The 12,252-nt window shown below is 40.0% G+C and overlaps 1 protein-coding gene across 1 annotated transcript; it reads left to right on the top strand.

The window, feature by feature from the left end:
* Positions 1-9,897: 9,897 nt before the first annotated feature.
* On the top strand, positions 9,898-12,128 carry LOC146633261 (uncharacterized). Its single transcript, XM_085352092.1, has 4 exons — positions 9,898-9,945; positions 11,267-11,386; positions 11,543-11,832; positions 11,942-12,128. The coding sequence occupies exons 1-4, from the start codon at positions 9,898-9,900 to the stop codon at positions 12,126-12,128; spliced, it is 645 nt and encodes a 214-aa protein (XP_085208218.1).
* Positions 12,129-12,252: the final 124 nt, after the last annotated feature.

The raw sequence follows: 12,252 nt of genomic DNA, 5'->3' as shown, positions 1-12,252 counted from the left end.
TCGCCCTGCTCTAATTACTGCCTCCTACTGTTCCGGAGTATGGGTCAGACAGTGAGTTCACAAGCTGTATCAAAAAAAACAAAACCCTACACTCTTTCATAAACACATATAGCCTTCAGAAACCCCACCAGTTCCCTCACCTGTGCCCTACTACCCTCCAACACACTCTTCAGATTAAATTCCCCAATTCCCCGCTCCTTCAATCTATTCTGCAGAACTGACCTCTCCACATCATAACCCTTGCACCGCAGTATTACATGCTCTACTGTCTCCACCTCCTCCTGGCACACTCCGCAATGCCCCGTCCCATGTTCTCCTATCATCTGTAGTGTTTTATTTAATGCACAATGTCCCAGTCTAAGCCTGGTAATGACTACCTCATCTCTCCTATTACCCCTATACAACCTACTCACTGCCACCTCCTTCTTAAGATGATACAATTGCCTGCCCGTACTCCCTGAATCCCACCGCTTCTGCCACTCCTGAACAACCTGCCTCCAAACAACACCTTTCGCTTCAGATCCACTGCTTGTAATTTCCATCTCAGTCCTATTTTTAGTCAACGCTCTTTTCGCCAACCTATCCACCTTTTCATTTCCACTGATCCCTACATGAGCTGGCACCCAAAGAAAGTGAATATTGCCACCACAACACCTTATTCTGCTGACAGTCTCCAGAATAGCATACAGCATGCCCTGCCTTGTCTTCGAACAAAATGATTGTAGACTTGAAAGAACAGCTGCCGAGTCAGAACACACTACCACCTGCCTGATTTTCGAACACTCTACCCATTTCAATGCTACCAAAATTGCTACCATTTCAACCGTGTATACTGCCAGTCCATCCGAAGTGCGTCTGTGTATTCCAATATATTTTGACGGAACTGTCCAAACCCTGTACTTGCAGTAACTGGACTTTTAGCACCATCCGTGAACACATGAATACACTCAGGGTATTCAGTCAAGCTGTGAAAATGAAATGCTGAAACAAGATCGACTCTGCCTTTCAATGTTCTCTTCAGATCCAGCAAGTACCAGTCCACAGGAGGGGTCTCCAATAACCATGGGGGAACCACAGAGAACACTACTGCAGGACATATTTTAAGTTCATACACCTGACACTCCTTAGCCCACTGATTCCCCACCTTTCCAAAATGAGCCTTCTGACTTCTTCCATACTCCCAGCATTCCAAAAGTACCTCCTTTGTGGGATGTGCGTCACCATGACCACCAAGATGAACCCAGTAATTCACCGACACTTGCTTCCTCCTAAGATTTAGGGGCATTTCTCCCATCTCCACCTGTAGGGCACCGACTGGAGACGTCTTAAAAGCTCCACAGCATACTCTAAGGGCTTCCAATTGCAGAACATCCAAACGTCTCAACACAGAAGGAGCTGCTGAACCATATGCCACACACCCATAATCAAAGACCGACCTAATTAATGCCTGGTAAAGTCTTTTCAAAGCAGAAGAGCTCGCTCCCCAACCCCTCCCAGCTACACACCTCATAACATTAATAACTTTGTTGCATTTGGTTTCAATCCGATCAATATGCTCCCACCATGTCAGTCTCGAATCAAACACAACACCTAAGTACTTAAAAGAGCTCACTTTCCCAATTACCTTGTCATACAGTGTCAATGTGAAAGTCTCACTCACTTTTCTTTTGGTAAAGAACATCACTTTTGTTTTTTCCACCGAAAACCTGAATCCCCAGTCAAATCCCCACTCAACCACCATATTCACAGCCTCCTGAACCTTGCCCACTAGGTGCTCAATATTTCTTCCTTTTTTCCATAACACACCATCATCAGCGAACAAAGACCTCCCAATTCCCTCAGGAACATCAGAAAAAACATCATTGATCATTATAACAAAAAGCAGGGGACTAATCGCACTGCCCTGTGGCGTTCCATTCTCAACCATGCACTGACTAGAAATTGTAGACCCAATTTGCACTTGGATCTTCCTACCAGATAAAAAGTCTTGGACCCAATTGAATGTCCTGCCACCAATACCCAACTTATGCAACTTGATTAAAAGCCCATCCCTCCACAACATATCATATGCCTTTTCTATGTCAAAAAACACTACCAAAACAGACTCTTTATTGGCCTGCGCTTTCCTAATGTAGAGAGTTGAGAATAGCTCTCTAGTAAAATCTGGTATCAGAAATAAACTGGGGAAAACAGCCCCCCCCCCAAAGGTTTTTGTTGTGATTGTATTTTTGTACCTGTCATTTAAAATGCTATCCTACATCCAGCCGCTAGAGGGCGCATTACGCGCAGTGGTATCGAGTAGCGTTTTGGGGCACAGAGGAAGAATAAACCTTCCTGTTGTGAAACTGACATCAACTCAACCTGTGTCCCTTTTTCTATTTTTTATCACAGGTTAGTAAATGCATTTAAATGAATATATACTGCAGACCTTACAAACGGACGATGTTGTTTATGTGGGTAATGAGCGCAACTCGCTAAAGAAATGGATTCGTTCTGAGTTGTGTCTGAATTGTGGGTTAAGGCTGCAGGCTAAATGATGCTAATGCTAGCGGACTTGGCTAATGTGGAATACTGAGTGTGTGTGTGGGGAAGCTAATCTGACCTGTGAGAGACTTCTGGACTGTGAACTATTAATGTATTATGCACTCTGATAAATGGGTTTTATACTATGTTTTATTCTTCTGGTTGATGTTGTGGTTTAATACAAAGACATTTATAAAGTGTTATAAGGAAACTGTTTGATCAATGCTGACTGCATAGTAGTAGTGAACGCTGTTAAAGGAGCATTGCACTCTATATAGTTGTAGGTTGTATAAGAACAGTGAATATTAGGGGTGCAATGATACACAAAATTCACGGTTCGGTTCGGTTCGATACTTTGGTGTCACGGTTCAATATTTTTTCGATACAAAAAAATGTTCATGCCTTTTTAATTTGTCATTTATTAAAATTATAAATATATATTTTAACTCAAAAGTACAGTTTTTAAATTTAACCCTAACCCTTGTGCGTGTTTTTTATTTTGACAGCGAATGCGCACCTGCGGACCACTTATGTGCAGCCCCGGTTATATAGCTCGTCATATTGCAGCCACAGAAATTATTTTGTCCATGAAACCATAAAGCTGCACTTTCTTTTTGCCTTATAGTCTGATTTGTCATAACTTCTCCGTTTTGTGGTAAGCTTTTCTTTGGCTGTCACTTCTTCACCCTGACCTGTCTTATTTGGCTCAGCAGAACTAAAATATATATCCTGCCGCTTTTACACACGCACTCACATAAGCTCAGCGATTCTCTGCGCGATCAACCTCTCACATGTTTAAGCTGCGGGAGATTTCACTTGTCATGTTTGCATAGTAAGCTAACGATTAATAAGACGATGTCAGAGGAATTGGTGCACAAATTATCATCACTCACAGATCAGTGCTGTCGCTCTCTATACACAGTTCGCACGATTGCAAAGTGAAAGCAAAAAAACAAGCGCAAATTCAAACGCGATTTCAATATGTCACATATTGACAGTGGCTCACCCAATGACATAATTACCCAGCTACATTTCTGAAAGAATGCAAAAGCATTGACATATATTTTTCCTTCCTACAATAGCCCGACGGGCAGGGAAGAGATAGATTTTGGTAGCCCGACTGAAAAAATCGCTAGCCCCGGGACGTCGGGCTAGCGATATTGCGAGCCCTGTATCTGATTGAGGAATCACTCATCTTTGGAAAAGAGAGTTTATTACAGAGAAATGTCTCTTTCCAAAATAAAAGCTATACTATCCACTTCTTCTGGGCTATATTCTCAGCAGCATAAGGAGAATCATGTGCTAACAGCTGTCTAAATGACTCGGCTAAAGTTAGTAGCATGCTTGCTTGTTTTTGTCTGCTTCCACTTGTCTTTGCACTAGGATGATGTCGGCGTAAATGTGCAGTCATATTCGTTGTGTTCCCACTAGTGCTTTCAGGTTAATCTCGTTGAAATGACCTTAACGCCACAACACGGCAAATCTCCGTTAACGAGCTACCGCCGATCGCCCCGTGCATGGGGCTAGACGGCCAACACGTTAACGAGCTAACTGCGCTAACACACTAGTTCCCACCCATGTAATTGAGCATTGCATGGCACATCCAACATACTATTTTACTTTAGTCCATGACTCGCTTACCTTCAGGGTCATACGTCACATGAAAACCAAAATAATTCCAAACGCCAGATCTAAATGAGGGTGGGGGAGGTCCATGTTGCAAGGAGAGCTTAACTTCTGTCTCGCTAGCTTGCCCTGCGCTCTTCCTTCTGATGATGCTGTCTGTGTTGAGCGCTCAGTGGATCTGCGCTCGACAGTGCAGCCTAGGCGGAGTAGTCGAACGCAGATTCACTGAGCGCTCAACACAGACAGCATCGTCAGAAGGAAAGTTGATAAAATAAATTACAAATGTTGTATTGTTCGATACATATGCGTACCGAACCGAAAGCACTGTATCGAACGGTTCAATATCGATACGAATATCGTTGCACCCCTAGTGAATATGTTTGTTTTATGTCAAAGACATTATTTTCTTGTAAAGAGTAAAATAGCTATATTTTAAAAAACAGAAGTTACATTGTCAGTACAGTGGAAATACATTTCACATAAATAATTTAGTGCTGAACAAGAATTAAAATGTTTAAAAATGAGTTAATTTTATGATGTTTGTAAATGTAGTTAAAAATGAAGTACAGAGTACACTATTGTGTTTTGTTTATCTTTGTAAAACAAATGTGTTTATTGTGATACATTGTGGATCTGATATTATCAATGGATTTAAGCAACATTTTGTTTATGTTTTGTCAAAGTTGTATTGAGAGATTTATACAGTCTCTAGCTCAGGGAACTGTGGCCATGTATGGTAAACCGGACTGAAGCATAAGGCCATTTCTTTGCAGTTAGTATGGTGATATCTGAAGCTGTTCTAAGCTGTTGTGAAGAATAAACCTTCCTGTTGTGAAACTGACATCAGCTCAACGTGTGTCCCTTTTTCTATTCTTTATCACAGCACCACACATTGTTGAACAGGAAACCAGTTGCCCCTCTGGTCATCATCTTAGGGAGGCAACACAAGCAACGTGCCGTTATCGATCACATCCACCCCACTAAAAAGCTGAGGATCTGCAGTTTCTGCTACAAGAATATTAATGAAGAGAAGTTTCGCGACAGGGGAGACAGCGCCGGGAAAAGCAGCTCAGAGGAGGAAGAGTTTTGTCCTTCTGAGGAAAATGAGAAAGTGGAGGAAGGAGAGATAGGGATCTATTCTCCCAGCAACTGGCTGGACACCAAAAACGGGACTTGGGAACGGCTGAGCATTTATGATTACCCAAAGTCAATACCATCACAGTAGCCAATAAACTGCAACAAAGACACTTTTGAATGGATTCAGATTACACAAAGTTGATTTTCTTACATGAAGTTACATAAATGTAAAGATAAATGTGACGACGTATTATTTGTTTGTGTCTATTTGTGTTTTAATCTTAGGCTGTACACGCAACAATTTGCACTGTAAATAACAAATCAGGAGTGAGTCGAAAAAATCATTTTAAAAAGACAAGAATATATCATCTTTGTACATATTCAGTGCCATTAACCATGCTAGTTAAATGAATAATGCTCCATCTGCCTGTCACTTTGCTGCTGGAACAGCTGAATTTCACAATAAAGGATATTTCTATTCCAAAAAGCACTGTCTTCTCCCTGTGCATGTGACTCTGAATGCATGTTTCTTTGTTTGAATGCATGTAAAGTATTTGCATCCAGTATCTGCTCTTTTGCTGCTCCTTAACCTCAACAATAAAGTGCAGATAATCAATTTGTGAGAGATGTTATTACAACACTGAAATCTCATCATTTAGTAATAAGTCCTCTGTTTAGCCCTCAGAGTCTTATTGGAGCATATTACAGTGTTTTCTTGTACTTCTGTGACTTTTTGGGGTTTTTATTGTGCAAGTCAAGGTCAGTGAAGTAACCGTATATAGTTCCTCACCCACTTAGGGTATACATTTTTCCAATAAGCATGTATATAAAAACCATTCGGGAAAACACACAGAACCTTTACAGCACCATTGATTTATCATCATTTTTCTTCTCACTGGCATTTTTCATAAATATAACATACAAACATACATATCAAACTGTAGCACGTCCTAGTGTTACAGTACTTGATGACGCTGCTCTAATAATGCGGTAATAACAGAATGTGGCTAAACATTTACACTTCTTTTCAAAGATTTAAGTTCATTCTAGTTAACTCTCTGAATCGAGCACATCCTAATACAGTAGACAGCTCCAAAACAAAAGCGAGTACATTTTTGAGTCAGTCAGCCAGTTTTGAAAGAACAGTAAATCGACTGAAAGCAAAATACTGATGTAGAAATTGTAACTATGTAACAAGAAGTAGACAAATTGCCTTCTAACTAGTGGTGGTTTCGTCAGAAATTTACTGACGTTACTTTACTGACTGCTTATTTTCAAAAGTAGTTAGTTACTCAGTTACTTAGTTACTTTTTAAAAACATGATACACAACCTGAATAGGCAATAAAGCAATAGACCTTTCAGCCCAATTCTACTTTTTCTGCATAATCCATCATACAAAATGTAATCAAATAAAAAAGTCTCTTTTCAAAACTTGTTTTATTAGTTTTAATCTTTTAACTTTGTGCACATTGCATCAAGCAAAAATTAAATTATATGCAACAGTCTTTGACAATTAAACCTATTTTCTGCATATTCCAGAATATAAAATAAGATATATTTTTTTCTGTTTACACTCACTCTTTCAAATAGATGCAAGTAAAACACTCCCTTACTTTACTCATTACTTGAAAAAAGTAATCGGATTACAATGATACATTACTTGTAACGTGTTACTGCCCATCTCTGATGATGACAAGTGTGTGAGTAGCTAAGGCCAAAAACACCCAGTTTCCTGAATTCTTGAAGAACGCTGAAGTTTGAAATACTTCAGGCTGATCGAGCTGATGCAGTGATCTCACTGCATTATCTGCCACATAACCTGATCTTTGCTGATTGACTGGAAGAAATTCACCTGGTTCTACGAAATCACAGTGAGTCATAACGAGGTCAATGTTGATGTCCATTTAAGTTACCAAAAATGGCTCCTTGTGCAGTGAAGGGTTTATTAGACTGAGAGGCAAACTGCTTCTCGCTCAGTCATGTGGAATGGTTTCCACAGAACCCATTTAATATCAGCACTAGTACTGATATACTGGTCAACACAGAGCATGAAGTACAAATAAATACTTGTTGGTTTAAGAAAAAATACATGAATCCCTTTTGAGAAGTTTAATAGAAGTACAGCCACAAAGACTAGAACACCTAGTGTTCAAAAGTAAAATTACCACATTGTCGGGATGCTTGGGGCTTCCCATGCTTTAATTACAATATGATCAGACACATAGAGCTATTTGTCTGTTTGTATATCTGTCAGCGAATTTCCTGAAAGTGGGTGAAGAGGTGGAGCATGAGGAAATGAAGATCTTGGTACAGATTCAGACTGCTTACTTGAAATATGAAAAATATGCCACTGGCTTTGGCAGATGATGTGCTGCTTTAACTGTTGAAAGCATATCCCCTAACCTGTCAGTATCTTGGATATATGGCCTGTCTGTCTGTCTGCGAGCCAACAATGATTAAATGATAAATGGTAAATGGACTGATTCTTATATAGCGCTTTTCTACTCAAAGCGCTCTGTCATGTCATAACATGTCATTGTTTCAGGTTTCTGCAGTGTATTTGTTCTGTTTGATCCTTGTTACATTGGCTGTGTTTATGGTTTTTCCAGCCTCCGGCCTGAACGTTTGTCTTCATGTGTTAGTTTTTCATGTTTTTGTCATTTCCTGTTTTAGTCTGTAGGTTCGGTTTTTTTCTGTCTTTTTCAAGCCTTTTTCCTGCTTTTGTTCCTCTCATTTTTGACTGAAAGCCCCATCGTCATTACTCTCACCTGTGTTTCATCGTATAATTAGGCCCGCCAATTTAATGCAGTTTCCTTGTATTAAAATATCTCTGGGATTAAATGTTAAGTTAAAGGTAGTAACTTTCTTTAAGCTGACAGAAAGAGTCTGACCCCTTTGAGATCAGGTGCGCTGTATGTGACCCACAGTGTAGTATAAGTTTGACATCCCTGGTTTAGATCCAGTTTGTAGTCTGGATGGGAGGAGTCATTTATGGTGTTGTGAGCCTTCTTCGAGCTGTTATTCCAGGGTATGTTGAGAGTGGAGGAGAGCTGGGCATACAAGATGCCCAGCTCTCTGTGATGTGGACTCATAGAAGCTTAAAGAGCAGCACTAACAGCTGATTGTTGTACATGTAGGACCAAAGAAATTTCACAAACTAACAAACTAACTTGTTGCAACTGTTGCATCCTATCACACTATCACACTCAAATTCAGTGAGCTCTTAAGAACAACCCGTTCATTCACAAACAATATGTTATAAAGGCAGACTGCATGGCTTGGTACTACATTTTACACACCTATGGCCACAGGACTGAAAACATCTAAATTCAAAGATTTAAAGAGTTTGGCCCAATACTTTCTAACTAAAGGGTGACACCGTCACATCTTTTGTAAACATCCAGCTCTTTCTTAGAATGAAGAGCAACCTGTTTATGACCACATGGTACAAGGAAATGTTGCCTCTTTTATACACTTACCGAAATCCACATTGCACATTCCAGTCATTGTTTCTCTCTTGTTATGTAATGCCATTCGATTTTTTTGTTTTTGTTTTTTAAACCATCTGGGTTCATGTTGCTTAAGCAAAAGTTATTTTAGTGATACAACAACAAAGCAGATACTGTATGCCATAAACAGTATAGAGTGAGAATGCATGTCAATGTTATTTAAAAAACACTATAAAAGGGTATGAATGTGTGTGTGAATGGGTGAATGAGGCATGTTTCATAAAGTGCTCTGAGTGTGCAAGTGGAGCAGAAAAGTGCTGTATAAAAACAGACATTTATGTATTATTATGTATTATATAATTGTCCCTTTTTGTTTTATTTAAAATCTTCTTTCAGATGTAACTGTTTTCTGTTTTCAAGACCGCAACAAAACGAATGTCAAAAACTGACCACAGGGTGATATATCAAACTAAAACGTCTTAAATCCATTTCTGAGGCTGGGACAGAGGGTGCGTTGCATGTGGATTCATGAGCATGAGCCAGTAAAAATGTCACCACAGACTAAGGCACTGCAAACTGACAGAGCATAACAGAGATTTTTATACAGACACCTTTTGGAAAGAAGTTATTACTGCAACAGATCTCTCTAGCGATTGACTTTGGAGCTGTACATAGCTGGTTCCACGGTAAAAGGGTGACACCTATTGGTGAAAGTGGGTAGTGCAGCGGGTTCAGTACAGTGAGTAGAAAGAGAGAATTTGCTACTCTCCGGGCCATTTATAAAATAAGCACAACTTATGAAATCCAGTAGTTTTCAAATACAATGAGCTGCTGTGATATGCTGTGGCAAATAAAACCACTTTTGCTCTGTTTTGACGTATTTTCGTATGATCATTACGCACCACTTTGATGGAGTAATTATGTGGATGCCTAAATATTAAAAAAGCCGCCATAACTGAGGTTGAACTGAGGGAAAAACTCACTAAAAACAATTATTACAGTGATTTTTAACAGTAGGTACAAAAATGCGTGATTTAAAATGACAGGTTGCGTGGTTGCTATGCGTCTCCAGGTTCTATTTGCATTGCATCTTTTGGTATAGTTCAGACAGATTTCACTCGGCGTGTTGTGCAAAGCTACAAGGGATTTCTGCAAATTTCTGCAAAAGTAAGACAACTTTCTGCTCAAGACTTCTTGCAGCCTTACAAGTGTCCAACTCCCATGTCACGGAGGAAAGCGACCCAGCAACCATCATCCATCATGGAAAATGTGAGATTTTATGACCATTTTCAATAAGTTTTGAATATTTACTCGACGGCCAGAAAGAGTTCACTTTGCAACAGGGCAACATGAAAATATAGACGACATAAATGTGGATAAAAAGCATTAAAAACGTGCCTGTGCACGTGGGAGTTATACCTGCATGTTAGACTGTTGCACTGTAGCTGTAAACGGGTAAACTGTGCATAAAGTCATTTAAACTAGTATGTTACCTATAATAACGTTTTCTTTTGTGTGTATTAAATGATCTTGTGGCAGACATGTCACCAAAGATTGCAGCTGGGATAAAAATGTTCAGTTTTTGCTAATAAGTAGAGTATCTTACACCTCGAATTAACTCAAGTGCATAATGATCACCAGGCCTGTTTCTAGCTTTTTTGGGGGGCGGGGGGTGGGGGGGTGGGGGGGGGCTGTGCATGTTCCTGATTGGGGGCCTTTATTTTGTATTTAAAACTAAAATCAGGGAATAAAACAAGTAAACACTGAGACTTTATTCACTGTAGAAAAGCTAATCCCCAAAATGTTTATTTACAAATTTGCAAGCAATGTTCTGCAGCATCATCTGAATTCTCAAATGTAAACACACTGTCACATGTTTACAGGAGCCACATGTAACTGTGATCATCTTTAAAATCCTCAAAGCTTCTGCTTTTGGGCTTTTTTAACTAAAGTTTTAATCTCCTTCTTCATTGTGGCTTATGCTACAATTATTCACCTGACAAGACAGTCACCTCTGGGTAGAGGTCCCTCATTACACCACAGCCTAATGATGATCTTGAACTCATTACCCCCCCCACACAAGGCAGGGCTCTCCTATTATTGCAGCTTGCTTTTCTTTATATCCTACATGTCATTTTAAACCATATAAGTGCCACACGTGACCAAGCTTGGCCAGTTACAAAGGTATTTTGTGCATCTGCATTGTTCAAAAACGGCAATAAGCAGCAATGATTATAACAGAAATTAGAGTTTAATACAACATGGACTTTGGTGTTTGTTTAGCTTATGCAAATTATTATTTGACATGTCATTTCGGGGTATGCAGCAGTGAAGCTCTAACACGACGAGCCCATAAGTTGACACGTCTTTTATTACACTGACCTTGATGCATTGTCCTGGTTTTAGTTCTTATGATTTTATGTGAACATGTTGGATATTTTTTGTCGTTACAATCACTGTGGACAAGTTATTCAACCGTGCGAGTGGTTTAAGTAGTTTATGGACATATGAAAGGGTTTGTTATTTTTTAAATGTTTCATGAACTACTAACTGATGTCTGCATTACTGTCATTTTTGTGTATACCTGCAGCTTACGGTGCCCGATCACCTCAAATACCATAATTATTGTAAGAGAAACACTGCATGCCAGGCCCGTGATGCAAAGAAACCCAGAGCCAGCAGGAAACAACCGTGCTGCAGCAAGGACCAGGTTGGATGTGTAAAATTTCAGGAACAGAATCATTTGAGGGTTTTGAAGTTTGGACTTCATTGTGGTTCATCAAATTTAGATTTTTGTCTTGTTTGAAAAAAATGAGGTCGCTATTAACTACTGACATTCCCTTGTGTGCTTCTGACCTTTCCCCAGGTTGTTAATTCAACCCAGAGGCCCCGGCACCGTGACAGAACAGTCAGTCAGCCCCGGAAAAGGAAGCGAAGCCCAGCATCCAGTTCTTCCCGACCTCCAAAGACCTCAGTGCCTCCCTCTGCAATCTCCCATGATGACCTGCCAGTGTCAAAAAAATTGCCCCCCAGACCCGAGCCATGCAGTACCGACCACCAGCCAACCAGCTCCAGTGACAGCACTTTAAAAATCTACAACTTCTCAGTGGAAGATTATCAGCGAGTCTACCATGAGGTGGTAGATAGCATGCTGACGTACGTTTGTCTCCAAATGTCCTGTCACTTTTTTAAATCACCAGCTCTAAAATGGTTACAGTATGGTTTTTGACCACATGCATCATTTTGATTGAATTTCTTCTTGCAGGTCCAAGAATGGCCGCAAACGTCCCTACAGTTTAGAGCTGGGGAGAAGCATTAAAAAAAAGCTGTGGGAGAGACTGAATCGTCCTATGGTGGAGACATCAACCAGCGAGGACGGACTTGAAGAAATTGACATTGTGTATGGGCAAAAAGTCAAAATCCCACAATATGATTTTGACATTTCGAGTTAGCCAAATCCTCAACATCCACCGAGCAAAAGAGCAAAGGAGAGGTGAATGTAGAGCAGCAGGAGCACTGCTACAAAACATACAATCAAAAACTGTGAAACACACAAATCAACTGTAGATAAAAGCA

Source organism: Diplotaxodon limnothrissa, linkage group LG4 (genome assembly GCF_057381915.1).
Source record: "Diplotaxodon limnothrissa isolate DT_005_m linkage group LG4, D_limnothrissa_male_GT1.1, whole genome shotgun sequence".
Classification (NCBI taxonomy): domain Eukaryota; kingdom Metazoa; phylum Chordata; class Actinopteri; order Cichliformes; family Cichlidae; genus Diplotaxodon; species Diplotaxodon limnothrissa.
Note: the sequence above shows the minus strand (reverse complement) of the source record. Positions and strands in the feature narration are given on the sequence as shown.